The sequence below is a fragment of the Oncorhynchus tshawytscha genome, linkage group LG20, assembly GCF_018296145.1.
Source record: "Oncorhynchus tshawytscha isolate Ot180627B linkage group LG20, Otsh_v2.0, whole genome shotgun sequence".
Lineage (NCBI taxonomy): Eukaryota > Metazoa > Chordata > Actinopteri > Salmoniformes > Salmonidae > Oncorhynchus > Oncorhynchus tshawytscha.
In genome coordinates this window covers 37,503,957-37,529,873 of record NC_056448.1, presented here as the reverse complement: position 1 = coordinate 37,529,873, position 25,917 = coordinate 37,503,957, and the positions used below count along the sequence as shown (strand labels likewise).

Below are 25,917 nucleotides of genomic sequence, written 5' to 3'. Positions count from 1 at the left end.
TTGACAGGGACGGCTAAATAAGATTTTACATTCTGCGCAAGGGGACTAGCCTACAATATAGGCAGTTTGGAACGCAACCACCATTATTGCGCTACAAATGTCAGAAGAACATTGTTTCAGATAATGCAACAATTTAAATTTGTCATCTACAAGTAATTCAAATGTTCTGGTCTGGAGTATGACAGCTATTTTTGACATCAGATGAATAACCTTATCAAGAGACATTAGGGCAGCAGGTAGCCTATTGGTTAGAGCGTTGTGCCAGTAACGGAAAGGTTGCGAGATCGAATCCCCGAGCTGACAAGGTAAAAATATGTCGTTCTGCCCCTGAACAAGGCAGTTAACCCACTGCTCCTAGGCCGTCACTGTAAATATATATTTTTTTTCTTAACTGACTTGCCTAGTCACAAACAACGTTTAAACAAGGTTAATACATCCACACAGGGCCAGCACAAAAATGTGCATCAACCAAGGGGTACTTTTATATCATTGACATCTCAAACAGCCTGGTTTTCCTCCTCAATTGAATTGCACCCTATGGCCGGGATTCAATCCGATCAGCAGTAAATCTGCGTTAAAGCACGCTGGTCATGTAAAGGTAATTTCAGATTGAGCCAACATATGCAACGTTTACCTTGAATGCAGTCTCCCTGAATGTGGTAACATTACCTTTAAAAGTTTCATAGCCAACCATGCACAATCTGATTTAATCCAGGCCCAGTCTACTATAGACAAAGACAAAGGAGAAACACAATATAACCACTCCAACTTTATTTTTTATTAATCTGAGATGAAAGGAATAAAATCTAGAACTGATGGTGCTCTTGAAAGAAAATCAAACTGTGTGAGCATTATGCACATTTTGACCGTAGGTTTCACTTGACACCTCTGTAATATGATATATTGTTATGGGCATGATATAACAGATATGAAGTCATAAAATCTGACTGTAGCTTATGAAAAATAAGTTGACAGTCATGACTAGCTGGGAATTGACTACCTTACCTATAGAGGAGTTTGTGTCAGATGACATGACTGTTAATGAGATATTTAGGCCTATATTTTATAGGCCTAATATTAATATCACTATTATTATGAAGAGGCATATCTCTTCTGGAGACTTAGAACAGAGATGTCAAATAAGTGTTACCTACATTTCTTCAGATGCTCTACAATTTACAACTGAATAGTGAAATTTTTTAAAAACTTATGTAATATGTTCATTTAGTGCTAAAGAGCTGATGCTGCAGCCTAAAAGACCTACATAAATCAACCCATCCTCCCTTTGGTGCTATGTAACTCTACCCATTGATTGAATATTAGAGATTCCAACATCAGTAAACTTACTACGAAGTGAGGTTTCTAACAGTATAATATATTTCCATTTTCTATAGGCCTTGCCCATTCTGGCCTCCCATTTGAAAATAAGCTCCCACCATAATTGTGAAAGAACAGTATAAATATAGTTGAACCAGGCATACAAATACAGAATCACATGGAAAAGGCTTTTAAGACAATGTACATGAAAAAGTGAATTCATTAATTTGATATCTAATGGTTCAGAAGGAAAAGTCCATGTCTGAACATGTTGGGCCTTCATGTGAAATTCATGTGAAATTATAATACCGCTAGTCAGGGGCGCAACTTTGGTTTTCAAAGCACAATTTTTTCAAATCAAAAATCCAAAAGTTATCCAGTCAGATAAACACTCTAAAAGCCTACCCGACCGTTTGGAGGCATCCGCATGGTCCTAAAGCACACAGTTGCCTTGTTTGGTATCACATTTCAATGACAAAACTGGGGGTGTGAAAGTTGCGTCCCTGCCGCTAGTGATCAATCAATGAACAGTCAGTCTGGTTTGGAACGTTGTATTTTTTCTAATGACATTTAGATCGACTGACATCAAGTTTTGGACGGGGAAATGAGTGTACAGTTCTGACCAAACCAATGGATATTATCGGTTTTAAGATATATTCAAAAGGGAAGATTGTCAAAGTTGGACGTGTGAGGACAGATACTTGGTGCATGCTGTGTGTTTCCATATCATGGCATTGGTTTCTTGAATTAATGTTGCGTGAACATGCTAGTGTTTGGAGACCAAGTGTACCACTACATCACTTGACTACCTTTGTATCCAAACCATGTGCAAATGTTAGGCCAAATATGTTTTACGTGGCAACTAACTCTATTGAAATAAGTAACAGGTTTTCCTAAATGTGTTAAATCAAAATATATGAAATTAGACTTTGTAGTTGAGGACATTGTGTCCATATTCTCCATACTGTTCAGAAATCAAATTCTAATGCAAATATGACCCATGAGATTAATTACAATTTACACATGACAGACAAAATCAAATCATGTTTTTTCAAATACACCTTCAAACGTTCCTTAAAATGTAAGAACATGGGCATATTTTTATAGATTCCAAAAACCCTAACAGTAGTCCTCCCTGGTTTGTTTCTCATTTGGCTTCTTCACAGGTTATATATAGGTAACTGCCAAAATAAAGGAAACACCAACATTTGTCTTAAAGGCCCAGTGCACTCTAAAACATGATTGACCTGTATTATACACATATTTCCACACTATGAGGTTGGAATAATACTGTGAAATTGTGAAAATAATGCCCATTAAGAGCTGTTTGAAAAGAACGCCAGTTTTGGTGGGATGGAGTTTTGGCCTTCCATGGTAACATCACCATGCAGTAAATGAGTTAAAGAAATTAGAAATAGTTCAAGAAATAATTTTATATTGAGATAAAAACAGCTGCGTTGGAGAAATCCCAAAATCTGGTGTTTTGTTGATTGTGGTGGAAAACGCCGTCTCAGGCGCCACTCCAGAATCTCCCATAAGTGTTCAATTGGGTTGAGATCTGGTGACCGAGACAGCTATGGCATATGGCTTACATTGTTTTCCTGCCCATCAAACCATTGTGACCACTCATGCGTGTGTGTGTGTGGCTGGGGGCATTGCCATCCTGGAAGAGTCCACTCCCATCAGGATATAAATTATTCACCATAGGTTGAAGGTGATCACTCAGAATGGCTGTGTATATATTTTTGCCATTTACCTTTCCCTCTAAAGGGTTGAGAGGACCTAAGCCATGTCAGGAAAATGCACCCCACACCATAAGAGCCATCAAAACTCTAATTTACTCAAGTGCTTTCTTTATTTTGGCAGTTACCTGTATGTAAAGAATTGGGAACCAAGCCTAGATGTACAGATTAAATCATAGGAGTGTTTATAATCATATAGCATAAAAACAGACAGACCGAAACAAAGATGGGACAGACAACTCCAAATATCTACAACGAAAAACTAAATAAAGTCCTTCACCATGCCACAGGATCTAGGAAGACTTCTGCCGGGGTCATCGTCATGGTACAGTCCACGGTTACGCTCTCAATCAGTATGGGATGTAGAGGCCTCCACAGACATAGCAACTTCACTGCGCAATAACAACTGTCCACAGATCAGTGCTGCATGGGATAAAACTAACCACCTTCCACATCTCATGGCGTCATCCATTTAGAATTTCTGTGTCAGAAATCGCTGAGAGGACCAAGGAATCTGAGAAGGATCATGATGGGCATAATGGAGCTCTCTGATGACGCTGTGTTGGAAACTCAGCTTATATAATGGAGGGCCTCTCACTAGACCCAATAGAACAGACTAAGGGGAGAGAAAGACAATAATAACCTCCGTTTTGTTTACAAAGAGGCAAACATCTCCCCAGTGTTTTGAACCTTATTATAAACACATGCACGCACATACGTCCTTTCATACACACTCATACACACGCACTCTAGCATGCTCACACTCTGACAAGGACAAGCACGCACACAAAAAAGCAAAACAAACCAATAAGAGAACACAAATCCATTATACAAATGATGCTTATCATGTGCAACACAAATAAAACACACCAACTCCGTGCACCATATCTCAACCTCCTAATAGTGTCGCATAACAAGGTTCTGTCCAGAAAGGCTGGCCGAGAGGCAAAAAACTGTTGCTCTGCTCTACAGTAAATCGATGCACACAACTGACCCTTGTGGTGAGAAGATAGTAAACAATGGTTTCTATGAAGTTGCCTTTTTGTTTGTATAGCGGTGTTGCTCCCCTGACGTCAACCTCTGTTGATCGTTGTCTACCTCGCCGTTTCCATTGGGTCTTCTTTGAAATTCTCACACTGCTCCATCACTTTCCTGAAACAGAGGAAGGGAGGCGTCAGAATTTATTTAATTCACCTGGTTTGGGCTCCTTTCTAATTCAAGTCAATAGATAAATTAAGGGGAGGGGGATTAGGGCAGTCCTCAATTTATTAACTACATTTCAATTCATTGGACTTTGGGACTGAAGAAACTTCTGGTGGCATGTCTTGTGGTGTATCCATGGGTGTCTAAGCTATGTGCTAGTCGCTTAGACAGCTCAGTGCATTCAACATGTCAACACCTCTCACAAATGCAAGTAGTGCTGAAGTCAATCTCTCCTCTACTTTGAGCCAGGAGAGATTAACATGCATATTATTAATGTTTGCTCTCTGTGTACATCCAAGGGCCAGCCGTGCTGCCCTGTTCTGAGCCAATTTTCCTAACTCCCTCTGTGGCACCTGACCACAAGGCTGAACAGTAGTCCAGGTGCAACAAAACTAGGGCCCGTAGGACCTGCCTTGTTGATAGTGTTGTTAAGAAGGCAGAGCAGCGCTTCATTAGGTTTTTACCATGGCAGTTTACAATCCAAGGTTACCCCAAGCAGTTTAGTCACCTCAATTTCCACATTATTTATTGCAAGATTTAGTTGATGTTCACGGTTTAGTAAATGATTTATCCCAAATACAATGCTTTTAGTTTTTGAAATATTTAGGACTAAATTATTCCTTGCCACGCATACTGAAATGAACTACAGCTCTTTGTTAAGTGTTGCAGTCATTTCAGTTGCTGTAGTAGCTGACGTGTATAGTGCCGAGTCATCCGCACACATAGACGCATGTGGTTAGTAAAGATTGAAAAAAGGGGCCTAGACAGCTGCCCTGGGGGATTCCTGATTCTACCTGGATTATGTTAGAGGCTTCCATTAAAGAACACCCTTGGTGTTCTGTTAGACAAGTAACTCTTTATCCACAATATAGCAGGGAGTGTAAAGTCCTAACACATACGTTTTTCCACCAGCAGACTACGATCGATAATGTCAAAAGCTGCACTTAAGTCTAACAAAACAGCCCCCACAATCTTTTTATCATAAATTTCTCACAGCCAATCATCAGTCATTTGTGGAAGTGCTGTACTTGTTGAATGTCCTTCCCTATAAGCATGCCAAAAGTCTGTCAATTTGTTTACTGTAAAATAGCATTGTATCTGGTCAAACACAATTTCCCCCAAAACTGTACTAATGGTTGGTAACAGGCTGATTGGTAATCTATTTGAGCCAATAAAGGGGGCTTTACTATTCTTATGTAGCAGAGTGACTTTTGCTTCCCTCCAGGCCTGATAGCACATACTTTCCAGTAGGCTTAAATTGAAGCCATGGCAAATAGTGGCAATATCATCAGCTATTATCCTCAGAAATGTTCAATCCAAGTTATCAGACCCCCCTTTCACCTCTTCCACACTTACTTTATGGAATTTAAAATGACAATTCTTGTCTTTCATAATTTGGTGACATATACTTGGATGTTTGTTGCTGGCATGTCATGCCTAAATTTGCTAATCTTGCCAATGAAAAAAATAATTAAAGTAGTTGGCAATAGCAGTTGGTTTTGTAATGAATGAAGCATCTGAATCAATGAATGATGGAGCTGAGTTTGCCTTTTTTCCCAAAATTGAATTGAAGGTGCTCCAAAGCTTTATTTACTATCATACTTTGTCATTTATCTTTGTTTCATACAGTTGTTTCTTCTTTTTATTCAGTTTAGTGACATGATTTCTCAATTTGCAGAATGTTTGTCAATCGGTTGTGCAGCCAGACTTATTTGCCATTCCATTTGCCTCATCCCTCTCAACCATACATTTAAAAACAAATCTACACCAATCCAAGGGACTTTAACCGTTTTAACAGTCATCTTCTTAATGGGTGCGTGCTTATTAGTAACTGGGATAAGCAATTTCATAAATGTGTCAAGTGCAACGTCTGTTTGCTCCTCATTAAACACCACAGACCAACAAATATTCTTTCCATCAACAACATAGGAATCACTACAAAAATTATTGTATGACCTCTTATACACTATATTAGGCCCAGCCTTTGGAACTTCCTAGATATGGCCACTATATTGTGATCACTACATCCGATGGATCTGGATACTGCTTTCAAGTACATTTCTGCATCATTAGTAAAGAAGTGATCAATACATGATGATTTCATTCCTATGCTGTTTGTAACTACCCTGGTAGGTTGACTGATAACCTTAACCAGGTTGCAGGCACTGGTTACAGTTTGAATCTTTTTCTTGAGTGGGCAGCTTGATGAAAGCCAGTCAATATCTAAATCACATACCGCTCTGTTGACATCACATACATTCAAGCATTTCACAAGTTATCCAGATACTGACTGTTAGCACTTGGTGGTCTATAGCAGCTTCCCACAAGAATGGGCTTTAGGTGAGGCAGATGAACCTGTAATCATATTACCTCAACAGTATTTAACATGAGATCCTCTATAATCTTTACAGGAATGTGGTTCTGAATATAAAACAGCAAGACCTCCACCACTGGCATTTCTGTATTTTCTAAAAATGTTATAACCTTGTATTGCTACCACTGTATTAAAGGTATTGTCTAAGTGAGTTTCAGAGATGGTCAGAATATGAATGTCATCTGTTACTAGCAAAGTTATTAATTTCATGAACCTTGTTCCTTAAGCTGCATAAGTTAATGTAGGCTATTTTGAGCACTTTTTTGGGATGATTGCTTATTTTCATTGCTTTACTGATCAGTTCAAAGGTTGGGTGGGTTAATAGGTCAGGTCATACCGCGCCATGTCCTTGGTCTCTTCGTGTGATGTCTGGAGCTCCAGCACCTTCTCCAAGAGAACGATCCCGCCTTCCTTGACCAGCAGAGGGCAGTACTTACTCGCTGAGGGATGAGAGGAAGAAAATAAGTGAGAATCATTTTTTACTAGAAAGCAGAGAGCTTTCCCTGATGAGCGACAAAGTGTGGGTAGTGGGCAGTATTCCCTTGAAAAACGATTACTCCAAAAGTGAATCCACAATTATGCTATTAATAATGCAACAATAAACATAAAATAAGTAACTGACCTCTGAGGTTTCTCAAATTGATACAATGTGGTAAAGACTGATCCCAACAATGACATCAATAAGCGAGTTTACCTGGCAACTTGCTGGTGTCTAAAGCGGGATTTGTCTTTGTATTGATACTCACGGTAGACTGACACCAGGTTGAAGAGTGCCCACGTGGCCCAATGCTGACTGACTGGGGCAATGCTCTGGGGCAGCAGGCGCAGGATAGGTTCAAAGGATCTGAAAAGAAAAAGGGGAGGGAGTGTCAATTCAGAAAATATGAGTTCATTCAAAGTGTTCATTCAGAAAACGTATACATGAAAAGTGAAATGCATTTGCATCTCTAAAAGGTTGCTTTACAAGTTCAGCTATAGTTAAATCTTTCCCTGACAATCTACTTAAATAATTTTCTGATGATATATCCAATTGTAGTTGGGATCATTTGTAACTGTCTCCAGAGACTCATCTCCATTGAGTTCTCTGTTTACCTGTAGTTGATATTCCGGCGGGAGGTGACATCCCAGCTCTGGATAGCAGCCATCATCTTGTCCATGACCGTGTCCCTCAGCGGCTCCTCCATTCCCCATGCCTCTGGCCCATCAAACACGATGTGGGACAGCACCCCACACGCGTTATAGGACACCTCGATCCCATCCGCCTTGCTGTCGAGCAGGTCACTGTCACCACAGAACAGTCAGGAAAGCAGAATCCAGCTTTATTTATCCAGGTTAGTCTCAATGAAATAAAATCTCTATCGCAAGACAGATCTGGGACCGTATGTATCAAGTATCTCAGAGTAGGAGTGCTGATCTAGGATCAGGTCCCCCCTGTCCATGTAATCGTATTCACTGTGATCCAAAAGGCAAAATAGATCCTAAATCAGCACTCCTACTCTGAGACGCTTGATACAAAAGGACCCTGGTCCAAGATGGCAGTAGGATCAGTCAATACTGCATTTAACCATTCAATACAGACAATGTACATTCTCTTGCCTGAAGACAGAGATGAACTGTGGGGTGAGGAGTTGTGGCCGCAGAGCCCTCACTTCTGCCACATTACCCAGCAGCCCCAGCATGTTACGGTGGAGCTCCTGCTTGTCTGGAAACTCCTGAGAGGCAGTGGAGGACAAAAAGGTGATACACAAGCAAGGCACTGCATGATGGGAGAAGGAATTGTATTTATTTACTTTCAGATGGAGTACATTGATTGTATGTTTTAACAAATCACTTGGTGGTTATGAAAAGGTGAGATGCCCTAGCTAACCTTCAGGCAGTCCAGGAAGAGGCTCATGCCCCTACAGTTGAGGAACATCTGACAGTTGTCTGGAGTCTCGTCAGTGATGTTCCACAGTGCGCTCCAGGAGAACTCCATTACCTGGTCACACTGTAGAAAGAGAAACAAAATTAAGTTGGCATATGTTTGTATCCAAAGTGATCTCTAGGTAGACTCATCAGTCAGCCAGGCAATGCCATTCCAGACAGTAGACTTGAATTGGCTTTAACACATGCAATGTTTTCTTAAGGGTTGCATGTCAAAATACTATTAGGTCTGGAATGAGCTAAGAGCTATGCCTCATGACAATATGATTGTGATGTGGCTCAATCCAGTTCAGGTTCTGCGAGGTCATTTCAGACGAGATGTAGGAAGGAGTCTGCACTTGTGGAATGGTAGGGGTGTTAAAGAAAGAAACAAAACATGACTCACCATCCTGTCCTGTAGCTTTTTCTGTATTAGATTCAACATTGTCTGAAGAAAAAAAAAGAAATAACCCAAGAGATAACTTCACAAAACACATCAATGACCTGTGTGTGTGTGTGTGTGTACGTGTGTGTGTGTACGGGTACGAATGCGCCAGGGTTTCCGTTAGCCGGTAATAGCCAGCTTTTGGCAGATATATATATATATTTTTTAAATCAATAAAATTGCCACTGGCCAATTGTCCGGGAGAAGAAAAAAATCGCATTGGGAAATGCTGCTTTTTGGCCACTTCAATGATGGAAATACCAGTCAATGTAGTGGAATTAGATTGCCATATGTGTGCAGTATACTCATTATGCATCGTATTTATCACACAGATACAGAGCCTTTGAGCAGAAAATCTGTCAAACAGCGCGAGAGCTGCTGCTACAGCATCTCAAACAGCAAACGTAGGCAATGGAAAGTAGGCTTCATCTGCACCTCACACACACCACTTTGCAATGCGCCAAAGGCACAAGCCTAGTCATATTAGCAACCCATGCTAGTGGTTGCATATTAGATCTCTTCTCTTTCTAAATTTCAAACTGACAATTTCATCTTTTTCACATGAACCCGTGTTTCACCGCTAATTGCATCATGGAACAAACATTGGCGCGTGGCCTACTGCCTTATGCACATTGCTGCGTTTAGAATGTGAAGAATTAATAGTTAATCAACATTTTAAGCTAAACATTCTGATCTGGTGCATCAGACTTTTATGTAGCCTAGGCCTACTGGTTGTATGAATTTGGGATCTATCTTCCCACAACGGTCCCAGACTTTGTTTGGAATAGGCTATTTCTTTCTCGGTAAACTAGCCAATAGAATACGTCAACTTTTCTGCTATAGGGGATAGCAGAATGACATAGGCTAGTGATTTTTCTGTTCGTTACTCATCTTGTCGGCTGAGGAAAAGTACACGTGGACAGTTAATCTAACATACTCAAAGTGCATATCAGAATTCGGTAAGAAGGACCGCACATCGATGTATCCTCAACTTGCATGTTCTGTGAATATGAATTACCATAATATAAATGTGATTTCTGTCATTCTGAGCACTGTGGGTGGCCGACCTAATCAGGTTACACACCCAACGCATATGGGTCCGGTAAATTAAAATGCTGCCGGTCAATGTCCGGCGCCACATTTTCCTAACAGAAACCCTGGAATGTGTGTAAGTGACAAGTGTACCAATTTGTGTATAAGGTTATGGCTATCAATGTGAGTCTTCCCCATCTTGACAAAGCCCATCTTGTGTGCAATGTACAAGTGTGTGTTCGTTCGATTGTTTACCTATGTCAAACAAAATAGCAGTCTCTCCTACCTTGACGAAGCCCATCTTGCCCACAGCTTCCTTGTGATGGTTGTCCACTTGGCAGACCAGGGCATTGCAGAGGTGCACAGCGATGCGCTGGATGGACTCGTCCTGCCGGGCCGGCTCCAGGATCTTCAGCAGCAGCAGGTTGACCCGGCCGTACTGGAACTCCAGCTCCTCAGGGATGCTGAAGTTACACAGTGTCAGGCAGCAGTTCCTCTGAACCTGGGGGGAGAAAGGGGGAGGTGAGAGATGAGGGGGGAGAGGAAATGTGAGTGAGAAATATGGTTTAAACAAGGGAAGAGGAAAGGGGGAATGTGAGTGAGGAATATGGTTTAAACTAGGGGTGTGCCGATCTTGCCATAATCGTATTCGTAAATTGACAGATCAGATGATACACTTGATCTGAAAAAAGCTTTTAAAATGCCTAAATAGAGATGAGTAATGTTTTAAATGCCAAAATAGAAGTTACAAATGTAGCTTAGTCTCCCTTCACTTATATAGATCAAGAAAGCTGCAGATCAGGAGCAGAAGATGTGTGCGTGTGTTCTCAACTTGCAGCAGCGAGACGAGTTCTGTCACCAAGAACGAGCATCATGTTTTTTTCCTAAAGTCACTCTACTTGTAAGACATTATACACATTGATAGCTTGCTAGCAAAGGTCCTCGCCATTTGATTTAGTAGCAGACTAGCAGCAGGCAATACTCACCTAAATGTTGCGGATACAATAAAAAAAAAATTCTCCCCAATTTTGTGGTATCCAATTGTTAGTTGCAGTCTTGTCCCATTGCTGCAACTACCGTACGGGACTCGGGAGAGGCGAAGGTCAAGAGCCGTGCGTCCTCTGAAACACAAACCAGCCAAGTCGCACTGCTTCTTGACACCATGCCCGACACCATAACCCGGAAGCCAGCCACACTAATGTGTCAGAGGAAACACTGTACACCTGGCGATCGTGTCAGCGTGCACTGCGCCCGGGCCCAATAGAGATGGCAGCTTGGCCATCCTTAGGAAACTGTGCAGTATTTAGTTTTTTATGTATTATTTCTTACATTGTTAGCCCATTGTAAACCTTAAGTGTTATTACATACAGCCGGGAAGAACTATTGGATATCAGAGAGATGTCAACTTACCAGCACAACTAGCACTACGACCAGGAATACAACTTTCCCAAACCGGATCCTTTGTCTGTACCTCCCAGGGCATTTGAACTGATTCCAGAAGCCGACCCAAAACAACGCCGTTGGAGGAGAGGGGGCCGGAGCGGTCTTCTAGTGAGGCTTCGGATGCAAGCACACCACCCACCGCTTCCGAGTATATTACTCACTAATGCCCAGTCCCTAGTTAACAAAGTTGACGAAATTAGGGCATGAGTTGCTTTCCAAAGAGTAACATACTCAGTTTCACGGAACATGGCTAGCTGGGGACATGCTGTCAGCAAAACAAAATAGATGATCGTGGACTTCAGGAAACAGCAGAGGGAGCACCCCTTTCAACCACTCCACAAATGTCTTGTTAACCAAATGTATTTTTGCGAAGTCAGTTACGACATCTACTTTGTGCCTGACAAGTCATTTTTCCAAAAATTGTTTACAGACAGATTTTTTTTTTCACTTATAATTCACTAATTCATTGACATCATGGGAAATTCAAAAGAAATCAGCCAAGACCTCATAAAAAAAATATTGTAGACCTCCACAAGTCTGGTTCATCTTTGGGAGCAAACAATAGTTTGTAAAGAGTATAAACACCATGGGACCACGCAGCCGTCATACCGCTCAGGAAGGAGACTTTCTGTCTCCTCGAGATGAACGTACTTTGGTGTGAAAAGTGCAAATCAATCCCAGAACAGCAGCAAAGGACCCTGTGAAGATGCTGGAGGAAACAGATACAAAAGTATCTATATCCACAGTAAAGCGAGTCCTATATTGACATAACCTGAAAGGCCGCTCAGCAAGTAAGAAGCCACTGCTCCAAAACCGCCATAAACAAACTAGACTACGGGTTGCAAGTGCACATGGGGACAAAGATCATACTTTTTGGAGAAATGTTCTCTGGTCTGATGAAACAAAAATAGAATTGTTTGGCCATAATGACCATCGTTATGTTTGGAGGAAAAAAGGGAGAGGCTTGCAAGGCAAAGAACACCATCCCAACCGTGAAGCACAGAGGTGGCAGTATCATGTTGTGGGGGTGCTTTGCTGCAGGAGGGAACGGTGCACTTCACAAAATAGAAGGCATCATGAGGTAGGAAAACTATGTAGATATATTGAAGCAACATCTCAAGACATCAGTCAGGAAGTTAAAGCTTGGTCGCAAATGGGTCTTCCAAATGGACAATGACCCCAAGCATACTTCCAAAGTTGTGGCAAAATGGCTTAAGGACAACAAAGTCAAGGTATTGGATTGACCATCACAAACCCTGACCTCAATCCTATAGAAAAATTGTGGGCAGAACTGAAAAAGCGTGTGCGAGCAAGGAGGCCTACAAATCTGACTCAGTTACAACAGCTCTGTCAGGAGGAATGGGACAAGATTCACCCAACTTATTGTGGGAAGCTTGGGGAAGGCTACCCGAAACGTTGGACCCAAGTTAAACAATTTAAAGGCAATGCTACCAAATACTAATTAAGTGTATGTAAACTTCTGACCCACTGGGAATGTGATGAAAGAAATAAAAGCTGAAATAAATAATTCTCTCTACTATTATTCTGACATTTCACATTCTTAAAATAAAGTGGTGATCTAACTGACCTAAAACAGGGATTTTTTTACTAGGATTAAATGTCAGGAATTGTACAAAACAGTTTAAATGTGTTTGGATAAGGTATATGTAAACTTCCGACTTCAACTGTATATTTGTAAATAACAGCTAGTACACGATATCTAAGGAAGTCTCAAGGTTTTGCTCCCCTGAGGTAGAGTATCTCATGATAAGCTGTAGACTACACTATCTACCTAAAGAGTTTATCTGTATTTTTTGTAGCTGTCTACATACCACCACAGACTGATGCTGGCACTAAGACCGCACTCAATGAGCTGTATTCCACCATAAGCAAACAGGAAAACACTCACCCAGAAGCGGCACTCCTAGTGGCCAGGAACTTTAATGCAGGGAAACTTAAATCCGTTTTACCAAATTTCTATCAGCATGTTATATGTGCAACCAGATGGGGAAAAAAACTCCTGACCACCTTTAAGCCCCACACAAAGATCTCCATAGCCTTCCATTTGTCAAATCTGACCATAATGTTATCCTCCTGATTCCTGCTTACAAGCAAAAATTAAAGCAGGAAGCACTAGTGACTCGATCAATAAAAAAAGTGGTCAGATGAAGCAGATGTAATCTACAGGACTGTTTTGCTAACACAGACTGGAATATGTTCTGGGATTCCTCAGATGGTATTGAGGAGTACATCACATCAGTCATTGACTTCATCAATAAGTGCATCGATGACGTCGTCCCCACAGTGACCGTACATACATACCCCAACCAGAAGCCATGGATTACAGGCAACATCTGCACTGAGCTAAAGGCTAGAGCTGCCGCTTTCAATGAGTGGGACTCTAACCCGGAAGCTTATAAGAAGTCCCACTATGCCCTCAGATGAACCATCAACAGGCAAACCGTCAATACAGGACTAAGATTGAATCGTACTACACCGGCTCTGATGCTCGTCGGATGTTGGGGGGCTTGCAAACCATTACCGACTACAAAGAGAAGCACAGCTGTGAGTGACGAGTCCCAGTGACACAAGTCTACCAGAATAGCTAAACTACTTCTATGCTCGCTTCGAGGCAAATAACACTGAAATATGCATGATCACGCTCTCCGCAGCCGATGTGAGTAAGACCTTGAAACAGGTCAACATTCACAAGGCCGCAGGGCCAGACGGATTACCAGGACATGGACTGTGAGCATGCGCTGACCAACTGGCAAGTGTCTTCACTGACATTTTCAACCTCTCCCTGTCCGAGTCCGTAATACCAACATGTTTAAAGCAGACCACCATAGTGCCTGTGCCCAAGAACACTATGGTAACCTGCCTAAATGACTACTGACCCGTAGCACTCACGTCTGTAGCCATGAAGTGCTTTGAAAGGCTGGTCATGGCTCACATCAACACCATTATCCCAGAAACCCTAGACCCACTCCAATTTGCATACCACTAACAGATCCACAGATGATGCAATCTCTATTGCACTCCACACAGCCCTTTCCCATCTGGACAAAAATGAATATCTATGTGAAAATGCTATTCATTGACTACAGCTCAGCGTTCTAAAACCATAGAGTTCTCAAAGCTCATTAATAAGCTAAGGACCCTAGGACTAAACACATCCCTCTGCAACTGGATCCTGGACTTCCTGATGGGCCACCCCCAGGTGGTAAGGGTAGGCAACTACACATCCGCCACACTGATCCTCAACACGGAGGCCCATCAGGGGTGTGTGCTCAGTCCCCTCCTGTACTGCCTGTTCACTCATGACTGCATGGCCAGGCACGACTCCAACACCATCATTAAGTTTCCCGATGACGCAACAGTGTTAGGCCTGATCACTGAAAATGACGAGACAGCCTATAGGGAGGTCGTCAGAGACCTGGCCAGGTGATGCCAGAATAACAACCAATCTCTCAACGTAACCAAGACTAAGGAGATGATTGTGGACTACAGGAAAAAGACCGAGCACGCCTCCATTCTCATCGACGGGGCTGTAGTGGAGCAGGTTGAGAGCTTCAAGTTCCTTGGAGTCCACATCACCAACAAACTATCATGGTCCAAGCACACCAAGACAGTCATTTAGAGGGCACAACAAAACCTATTCCCTCTCAGGAGACTGGAAAGATTTCAGTCCTCAGATCCTCAAAAGGTTCTACAGCTGCACCATCGAGAGCATCCTGGCTGGTTGCATCACTGCCTGGTATGGCAACTGCTCAGCCTCTAACCGCAAGGCAATACAGAGGGTAGTGCGTACGACCAAGTACATCACTGGGGCCAAGCTTCCTGCCATCCAGGACCTCTATACCAGGCGGTGTCAGAGGAAGACCCTAAAAATTGTCAAAGACTCCAGCCACCCTAGTCCTAGACTATTCTCTCTGCAACCGCATGGCAAGCGGTACCGAAGCGCCAAGTCTAGGTCCAAGAGGCTTCTAATCAGCTTCTACCCCCAAGCCATAAGACTGAACATCAAATCAAATGGCTACCCAGAATATTTGCATTGTCCCCCCCCCCCGCTTTACACCGCTGCTACTCTCTGTTGTTATCATCTATGCATAGTCACTTTACTAACTATACCTAGATGTAAATATTACCTCAATTACCTCGACTAACCAGTGCACCCGCTCATCGACTCTATACCGGTACTGCTGGTCTTTAATTACTTGCTACTTTTATTTATATTTAAAATATTTTTTTAGCTGCATTGTTGGTTAGGGGCTCGTAAGAAAGCATTTCACTGTAAGGTCTTCCTTCACCTGTTGTATTTGGCGCATGTGACTAATAAAATTTGATTTGGTGGTGCAGTGCCTGAGACCACTGTGCCACCCGGGAGGCGCATGGCAGCTGAAAACAACGTATTTTCCAATCACAGATAACATAAAAAATACTCTGATCATAACCGTATCCAGAAAATTCCCCAAATCCTTTTTACAATACTCCTTTTGCCCGAGTACTCTGCACACCCCTATGATTAAACTCCTTCAGACTAATTTATACTAATCCAGTCCTTTCAAATTTGTGAAGGGAATTAACTTTGCAGTTTCACTCAGGGGAGAGGCTTGACTTTACCGTGACCTCCTGGTACTGCTCCATGCCGTTGAGCACCACCTGGATGACCTGCCGGCGTAGCCTCATGCTCTGGTCGCTGCGGTACTCAGTGTTGGTCAGGTAGAAGAGGGCCGCGCTGCCCGTCACCTGGACGCTCTTTTCGTACTTATGACACTTCAGTGCAGCAATCACCAGCTGGGGGGATTACAACAAGACAGCCAGGGGATAAACTGATAATGAACCCCTGAGAGGTAGCTCGGTCAAATAAATGAAAGTACAGCTAGCTGTTTTTCAAACTTTATTGGTGTCAGAAGTGGGATCCTACAGTATTAAAATGAAAATGACTTTCCACTTTGATGTCAATCACCCTTTCTAAAGCATTCAAGGTTACATTTTCAAACACTTTAATTTAAATCAAAAAGATCCCAAACCTGCAGTGCCCGCAGTAGCTGGCTGCAGTGCTGTATCCTGGCGATGTCAAACAGCTGGTTGATTGCACGGTGGGCCAACTCCGGGCGGAACTCTGTGTAGGCCTCGATGGCATTCAGGACCTGGTCTTCATTCTTGGAGCCTGTGACCTAAACAGGGACACAATAGAAGTGAAGCATTAAGCACCATGACAACAACACATACACACAGACACACACATGAGAGACATGAAAGCTACTGGGCGTGCTGGTTTTTGGTCTAACCCTATAATAACACAAGCCCAAGGCCTTAATTAGTTGATTCATTTGATGTTTGTGATGGGCTGGGGCAAAAGCCTGCATGGCCAGTAGCTCTCCAGGGCGGGAGTTGGAAACCCCTTGTCTAACTTCACCTTGTACGCAGGGATGTGCGTCACATTACAAAGAGTGGTGTTATAGAGCCCCAGAAACTGCAGAGGTCTCTTCAGCTCCTGGAAAGGGTAGATGCTGCTCTTGCAGGGCTCAATGCTGAAAGAAAGACAGAGAAAGAGAACACATGAGTCTGTCATATTTACATAACATAGGATACGTACACATATTTTTAGAAAGAGAGATTACATCAACTCAACCAATCCTACTATTTACATTGTTTAGCAAGCAAGTCAGAACGTATATCATACACAAAGTCTTCATAAGGACTTCATAGATGTTTTACGAATTATGTCACACAAGTGGCTCACCTTGGACGTCCCATGGCCTCCTCGAGGTGTGGGACTGTGCAGTTGTCCAACATGATGTGGCCTGAGATGTCCAACGACACCAGATTGACCAGGCCCTGCACGATGGCCGTCAGGATCTTACGGGTCATTTTGAACTTGGAGGTGCGCTCTCGGGAGATATCCAGGTGCCTGGGGAACACAAAGAGAGAAGGGTACAGACCATTTTACAAGCCTACTGCACAAAGAGTAATGTTTATTTAATTTAGAAAATTCAAGTTGACAAGTTGAGTTATTAACTGATCAACAGTTCTTGATCAATTATTGCACAAAACGGTACATCTGTAATTATCACCTAGGCATGGTCTACTGGACTGAAAACAATTACACACACAGTATCGGGCAGGATATCTTTAACTCTCAAGTTCCTAAATCAAGCAAATTCTGATGGTTATTCCAGAAATAAGGGCCTCGAAAGAGAAACCAGTTTACTTTACCCAGTTACTGTACCAAGATTAAACCCTGCCCCTCACCTGAGGTGTCCCAGCTCCACCACTGTGTTGACCAGCTCCTCTGACAGGTCCACGTTGTAGAGCACCAGGGAGGCCAGCCTCTCCTTCCACTGGGCCAGGAAGGCAGCCCTGGGCAGCTGCACCCCGGACAGGTCCAGAGAGGTGAGGGCTGGCAGGGGCTTGAGCAGGGCCTCAGGGTCCACCTCCTCAGGCAGACCCCCCAGGTTGAGCAGCCGCAGCCGGTTGAAGCCCTGGAAGCTGAAGTCTGTGTCCAGCGCCTGTCTGGAGGCAGGCCGCTGCTGCTCCTCTTCTTCCTCGTCGTCCTCATTGCACGCCAGCGGGGCGCCACCCTTGCGGTAGAAGATGTGGCTGCAGCCGAACAGGCTGAGGGAGACTAGGGTCTGGCGGAAGCTGGCCAGAGTCTTTAGGCTGCGTGCTGATAGGCTGTTGCAGTAGGTGAGGTGAAGCTCTATCAAGTCCTGGGTGAATTGTCAGTTCAAATCAAACATGTTGAATGTCAGTTTCATTGTTTAGCCTATGTGGTACTGACCTTGTATTTAGCGGATATTCTTGTGTGTTTTTTTTATCTGACCTAGTATTGAGTCTGTGCTCTTAAGTGATGCTATTCTGGACTTTCTATTTCTTAACCTTTGATACTGAACATCGCTGAGGAAGAGCTTGCTAATCAGCATTTCACTGCACTGTTTACACCTGCTGTATGCTGTGCACGTGACAAATAAACTGATTTGTTTCCCCGAATTGGTCATGCAGAAAGGCAAGTGATCCGTTTGGTAACACTTTACCTAAAGGTATAATACTTTAACATATAATAACAGTATATGCCATTTATTGTAAGCATTTATGTGCCTTTATAATACCATATAATTCAGCAATAAGGCCCAATGGGGTGTAGTATATGGCCAATATACCACAGCCAAGAGCTGTTCTTACAGATGACACCACGAGAAGTGATAGGACACAGGCCTAAGCAATGGTATATTGGCCATATATTACAAACACCGGAGGTGCATTATTGCTATTATAAACTGGTTACCAACGTAATTAGACCAGTAAAAATAAATGTTTTCTAATACAGATGATATATGGTCTGATATACCATAATTCATTATACCTTTGGACTTGTGTGTATTCAGGAAAATACATTTGTATGGATTGTGCCTTCAATTGTTGAAGGCTCCAGTCATTTGACAGAAAAGTGTTCCAGACATTAAAAGGATACAGGCTGGTTTCGGGAGCTGTAGACATAGTCGTAGACACAGCCGTAAAATGAAAGCCTGTTTATGGGAGAGTATTAAAGGAGGAATGTAAGAGCCCTCTATCTCCTCCCCCAGGGCCAGTGTACAGGACTAGATGGAACACATCCACACAGAACTGCTTCAATACTGGTGAAGGGCCAATTGACCTTTTATAAGTACCTGTGAGTATGTGTGTGTGCAAGTGAGACACACACACACACACACACACACACAGCATTTAGCCTAGGCTAAACGACTACCACCCCGTAGCACTCACATCCATCATCATGAAGTGCTTTGAGAGACTAGTCAAGGACCACATCACCTCCACCCTACCTGACACCCTTGACCCACTCCAATTTGCTTACCGCCCAAATAGGTCCACAGACGATGCAATCTCAACCACACTGCACACTGCCCTAACCCATCTGGACAAGAGGAATACCTATGTGAGAATGCTGTTCATCGACTACAGCTCGGCATTCAACACCATAGTACCCTCCAAGCTCGTCATCAAGCTCGAGACCCTGGGTCTCGACCCCGCCCTGTGCAACTGGGTACTGGACTTCCTGACGGGCCGCCCCCAGGTGGTGAGGGTAGGCAACAACATCTCCTCCCGCTGATCCTCAACACTGGGGCCCCACAAGGGTGCGTTCTGAGCCCTCTCCTGTACTCCCTGTTCACCCACGACTGCGTGGCCATGCACGCCTCCAACTCAATCATCAAGTTTGCGGACGACACAACAGTGGTAGGCTTGATTACCAACAACGACGAGACGGCCTACAGGGAGGAGGTGAGGGCCCTCGGAGTGTGGTGTCAGGAAAATAACCTCACACTCAACGTCAACAAAACTAAGGAGATGATTGTGGACTTCAGGAAACAGCAGAGGGAACACCCCCATCCACATCGATGGAACAGTAGTGGAGAGGGTAGCAAGTTTTAAGTTCCTCGGCATACACATCACAGACAAACTGAATTGGTCCACTCACACAGACAGCATCGTGAGGAAGGCGCAGCAGCGCCTCTTCAACCTCAGGAGGCTGAAGAAATTCGGCTTGTCACCAAAAGCACTCACAAACTTCTACAGATGCACAATCGAGAGCATCCTGGCGGGCTGTATCACCGCCTGGTACGGCAACTGCACCGCCCTCAACCGTAAGGCTCTCCAGAGGGTAGTGAGGTCTGCACAACGCATCACTGGGGGCAAACTACCTGCCCTCCAGGACACCTACACCACCCGATGCTACAGGAAGGCCATAAAGATCATCAAGGACATCAACCACCCGAGCCACTGCCTGTTCACCCCGCTGTCATCCAGAAGGCGAGGTCAGTACAGGTGCATCAAAGCTGGGACCGAGAGACTGAAAAACAGCTTCTATCTCAAGGCCATCAGACTGTTAAACAGCCACCACTAACATTGAGTGGCTACTGCCAACACACTGTCAATGACACTGACTCTACTCCAGCCACTTTAATCATGGGAATTGATGGGAAATGATGTAAATATATCACTAGCCACTTTAAACAATGCTACCTTATATAATGTTACTTACCCTACATTATTCATCTCATATGCATACGTTGATACTGTACTCTATATCATCGACTGCATCCTTATGTAATACATGTATCACTAGCCACTTTAACTATGCCACTTGGTTTACATACTTATCTCATACTGTACTCGATATCATCTACTGTATCTTGCCTATGCTGCTCTGTACCATCACTCATTCATATATCCTTATGTACATATTCTTTATCCCCTTACACTGTGTTATAAGACAGTAGTTTTTTCGGAATTGTTAGTTAGATTACTTGTTCGTTATTACTGCATTGTCGGAACTAGAAGCACAAGCATTTCGCTACACTCGCATTAACATCTGCTAACCATGTGTATGTGACAAATAAAATTTGATTTGATTTGATTTTAGGCAGTGTGCGTGTGCCTGCCTTCTAAAAATGTTTTAAGTGAATAGCCCATATATGGCTTGAATACATGGCCATAACCCCTACTACTATATCCCCCTCTAAGATCTGAAAGCCGCGGTTTGGTTTCATAATAATAATTCTTATTGGCGGAAATACTACTATACCTATACAGAAGAATGGGGGCAGTTTGAAATACTACTATACCTATACAGAAGAATGGGGGCAGTTTGAAATACTACTATACCTATACAGAAGAATGGGGGCAGTTTGAAAATGTACTAAGTTACAGCGCCTTCTGAAAGTATTCAGACCCCTTGACCTTTTCCACAGTTTGTTAAGTTACATCCTTATTCTAAAATGGATTAAATAAATACAAATTCTCTCAGCAACCTACACACAATACCCTATAATGACAAAGCAAAAATAGGTTCAGAAATGTTGCCTAATTTATCAAAATATTATTAAAAACAGAAGTACCTTATTTACATAACTATTCAGACACTTTGCTATGAAACTCAAAATTGAGCTCAGGTGCATCCTGTTTCTATTGATCATCCTTAAGATGTTTCTACAACTTGATTGGAGTCCACCTGTGGTAAATTCAATTGATTGGACATGATTTGGAAAGTCACACACCTGTCTATATAAGGTCCCACAGTTGATAGCGCATGTTAAAGCTTGAACCAAGCCATGAGGTCGAAGAAATTATCCGTAGAGCTCCCAGACAGGATTGTGTCGAGGCACAGATCTGGAGAAGGGTACCAAAACATTTCTGCAGCATTGAAGGTCCCCAAGAATAGTGGCCTCCATCATTCTTAAATGGAATAAGTTTGGAACCACCAAAACTCTTCCTAAAGTTGTCCGGCCCGGCCAAACTGAGCAATTGGGGGAGAAGGGCCTTGGTCAGGGACCAAGAACCCGATGGTAACTCTGATATAGCTCTAGAGATCCTCTGTGGAGATGGGAGAACCTTCCAGAAGGACACTCCATCTCTGCAGCACTCCACCAATCAGGCCTTTATGGTAGAGGGGCCAGACGGAAGCCACTCCTCAGTAAAAAGGCACACGACAGCTCGCTTGGAGTTTGCCAAAAGGCACCTAAAGAATCTCAGACCAGATTCTCTGGTCTGATGAAACCAAGATTGAACTCATTGGACTGAATGCCAAGCGTCACGTCTAAAGAAACTTGGCACCATCCCGATGGTGAAGCAGGGCAGCATCATGCTGTGGGGATGTTTTTCAGCAGCAGGGACTGGGAAACTAGTCAGGATTGAGAGAAAGTTGAACAGAGCAAAGTACAGAGAGATCCTTGATGAAAACCTGATCCAGAGCGCTCAGGACTTCAGACTGGGCCAAAGGTTCACCTTCCAACAGGACAATGACCCTAAGCACACAACCAAGACACTGCAAAAGTGGCTTCGGGACAAGTTTCTAAATGTCCTTGAGTGGCCCAGCCAGAGCCCGGACTTGACCCCGACCTGAAAAGAGCTGTGCAGTGACACTCCCCATCCAACCTGACAGAGCTTGAGAGGATCTGCAGAGAAGAATGGGAGAAACTCCCCAAATACAGGTGTGCCAGGCTTGTACCATCATACCCACCTGCCAAAGGTGCTTCAAGTACTGAGTAAAGGGGTCTGAATACTTATGTAAAATGTGATATTTCCATTTTTTATATTGAATAAATTAGCAAAAATGTCAAACTGTTTTTGCTTTGTCATTATGGGGTATTGTGTGTAGATTGATGAAGAAAAAACGATTTAATACATTTTAGAATAAGGCTTTAACGTAAAAAAATGTGGAAAAAGTCAAGCAGTCTGAATACTTTCCTAAGGCACTGATTGGAGCTAAGTTATGTGATGCATTCCTCTGGTGGGGTATACGAGGCAGACACCTGTGGTATCAATGATTAATTCTGGCCATACATTAGCATGTGAAGTGACACGAACAAGCATGAGGCGGTTTGTGACCCAAGATCTTTCTCTTGCCCATCCCCTCATAGTTGTGTTACTATCAACTGTCCACATTGGTGCCTGCATGTCAAGGAATTAGCCTACAGGGTTGTTGTTGTCCTTTATCAAGGACTTCCTGGCCATTACAGAGGATGAATAGGCCTCAACATCCAACATTATTACTATGTATACTGAAGTTAAAAAAATAATTCAACATGTAAAGTGTTGGGCCCATGTTTCATGAGCTGAAATAAAAGATGGCAGAAATGATCCAAACGCACAAAAAGCTTATTTCTCTCAAATTGTGCACAAATTTGTTAACATCCCTGTTAATGAGGATTTCTCCTTTGCCAAGATAATCCATCCACCTGACAGGTGTGGCATATCAAGAAGCTGATTAAACCACATGGTCATTACATAGGTGCACCTTGTGCTGGGGGGGCAACAATCTAAAAGGCCACTCTAAAATGTGCAGTTTTGTCACACAACACAATGGCACAGATGTCTCATGTTGCTGGAGAGTGCAATTCACATGCTGACTGCAGGAATGTCCACCAGAGCTGTTGCCAGAGAATTTAATGTTCATTTCTCTACCATAAGCTGCCTTCAACGTAGTTGCAAAATGCATCCTACAGGTATGATTTCTGTATTTTGAAAGTTATATACCTTAAACTTGATTTATGACAAATACAACATTTTGGGACTATGTCAACAATGGACTAATGAAACAAATACTAAAAAATAGTTTTCCTTTATTTATACTTTTTTGTGTCAGTGCATCTGGATGTGGTATTGGTCCTGAATAGAGAGGAGGTATCATCATGGCTTATATCTATAGAGGTTAGCTTGGGTCTAAGGTGCTTGGAGAAACCATTCCAACGCCTTCCATGTTGTTTGTGGGACTTTATGTCCTCCAGAAGAAAAAACTGCCGGCCCACCTATTTCTTGCAGGAAAAATACAAGCAAGAAGGCAGCAGGGGCACTCATGAGACTTCAAGTGATGGTGAAAACATTAATAAATCCCATCAGTGCCCCAGCTGCCTTTTCTGCCTGTGTTTTTGCTGTATGGCATTTTAGGGCACACAGTCTACCTACAGCTTGGTCTTTGATCTGTTTGTACTGTATAGCCAACTTATATGGTCCATGTGGGCTATACCATAGATATTGTATTAAATTACTAGAGGGCCTATGTCATAAACCCTCAAAGTTCCAGAAGGTTCAAGTCCATTTTAGTATTCTAATTCCTAATTCTATGGGCTATACAGCACAAAGAGATCTGGGATCAGACCATCTCCACTATGTCCCACCTGTTTCCAAATGGCCTCCAGGTCCCTGTCCCGCACAAGGTCCTCCCTCAGCTGCACCCTGGTGAGCCTGGTGCTGCGCGGGTCCGAGAACAGCTGGAAGAAGCCGTCCTGCGGCTCAAAGTTACTGTCCGAATGTACCAGCTCCATGTATCTGTGAAGATGGATACATAAAAAAAGCAGAGAAATCATTATTTAAGACATAAGATCAAATTGATCATTTGTCAGAACAAACTGTGGTTGGCATTTTCATTTCAATTTGATTTTTTTGCAAGATCCAAATCCAAGCTCACAGCTAATAAAGTGATTGATCACAAAATCATCCTTCACGCCTCATAAAACAATAGCAACATAATGTGAAACATGAGGTAAACCAACAAGAAAACCATAGTGATAAAAATTGTGTTTAAGCTACCCTGCTTACTTATTTACAAGCCACATGCTTAATTGACCATTAGGATTAGGACCTGTCCCAAATCCCAATTATACATACGTGTTGACCAGCTTGTCACAGATCTCGCTGGGCAGGAAGACATCTGAGCGCAGGCAGAGCTTGTTCCCGTCTCCCAGGTAGCACATGGTCCTCCTCAGGTTCCTCAGGCAGAAGGCCGTGGACAGCGCCATGAGGCTGTCGGGGTTGTCCCCAGCTTTGGCCGCCATGTCGGATGCTGCTTCTCCCTTCCCCTCTGTTTGACAACAGGGCAAATCGGGTGGCCTCAGGAAGTGGGTGCTGGGATGCTCTCAAAGGGTAGGCATCGGGATACACGAGGTGGTCGCAGAAGAGGCAGAGTGCTCAAAACCTCTCTAATTTAGGGTTTAGGCATTCAAGAAGCTGCTGGAGACAAAGTTATTATCATGAGTCATTAGGCTACTTGACATTGCTTTGATACACATCTACAATTATACTTCATATTTAGGGAAATGACAATAGTATAATATGTCATAGCAGTTTGTCAGCTACGTGGCCAAACTAACTGTATTTAGGACTATAAATCAAAATGGCAAAACATGTAATGACAGGCTTCACCTCCATGACATGAATTTGATGTTAATCAATTAGCAAAGAATGTTTGCGGAAGCAAGCTTAAATATTTATGTAACTAGTTTAGCGGCTTCTGAAACATTCGTTAGCTATTTGATTTAATTGAATTAGTTAGCTAACTTGCTACTAACGTTAAACACAACGACAAATTGATAAAAGTACAAATGATTGTCAACTAGCCGCTAACTAACTGTTGTTTTTGAGATAGCTAATTAGCTAGCCACGTTAGGTAGCTAGCTGAGTTATTACGAATTACAGATGCACTTTTTAGTGGTTAACTAGAGGTAGCTAGATCAAAAGTGTAATGTATATTTACAGGGGAACTGTATGTATCATAAATGTTAAGTGTAACCTGCAACCGTGACAAATAGTTATTGTGCTAACTAACTACTGTAGCTACATCAAATCCATTGCTAGCTAGCTAAGCTAACGCTAGCACGTAGTTACTGTAGCTAGCCTGCTGGCGAATATATGTTTGGTGATCTAGCTAGCTATATACACGATTTGTCAACACTGCTCATTTGCACGGTTTATCTAACACTATCATACCTTAGCTTTGCACACGGATAGTTCATTGGTTGATTGAATTAATTTATATTTTTTGAATCATTTACGTTCTCTTCTGTTTTTCGTGTTGGCCCGTGTCAACAAAACAACCTCCCTTTCCGGTTCATGTGTTGCAATTAATTGCTTCATGGGAACGGGAAGGTAATGAGAAACACAATTCTCCTTGCATTTTA

The 25,917-nt window shown here is 42.8% G+C and overlaps 1 protein-coding gene across 2 annotated transcripts; it reads right to left on the bottom strand.

Annotated features, from left to right (window-relative positions):
- Positions 1-756: 756 nt before the first annotated feature.
- LOC112220067 (protein zer-1 homolog) lies at positions 757-25,870 on the bottom strand. 2 transcript variants are annotated; one of them, XM_024381649.2, is made up of 16 exons: positions 25,727-25,870; positions 24,629-24,967; positions 24,139-24,289; positions 17,717-18,174; positions 17,208-17,375; positions 16,881-16,995; positions 16,492-16,638; positions 16,082-16,255; positions 10,302-10,517; positions 8,945-8,986; positions 8,504-8,623; positions 8,233-8,348; positions 7,729-7,917; positions 7,383-7,480; positions 6,974-7,076; positions 757-4,211 (listed from the first exon to the last, which is right to left on the bottom strand). In XM_024381649.2, the coding sequence occupies exons 2-16, from the start codon at positions 24,793-24,795 to the stop codon at positions 4,154-4,156; spliced, it is 2,322 nt and encodes a 773-aa protein (XP_024237417.1). In that variant the 5' UTR covers positions 24,796-24,967; positions 25,727-25,870; the 3' UTR covers positions 757-4,153. The 2 variants fall into 2 exon arrangements, with proteins under 2 accessions (XP_024237417.1, XP_024237418.1); XM_024381650.2 differs by having other exon boundaries at positions 24,629-24,970; positions 25,727-25,863.
- Positions 25,871-25,917: the final 47 nt, after the last annotated feature.

Excerpts from the sequence above, each read along its gene's own strand:
- LOC112220067 (XM_024381649.2), bottom strand. The coding sequence starts at position 24,795 with ATGGCGGCCAAAGCTGGGGACAACCCCGACAGCCTCATGGCGCTGTCC. Across the intron at positions 16,639-16,880 it reads CGCACATCCCTGCGTACAAG|GTCACAGGCTCCAAGAATGA; the intron begins GTGAAGTTAGAC and ends GTCCCTGTTTAG. Across the intron at positions 7,077-7,382 it reads CAACCTGGTGTCAGTCTACC|CGAGTAAGTACTGCCCTCTG; the intron begins GTGAGTATCAAT and ends CTCATCCCTCAG.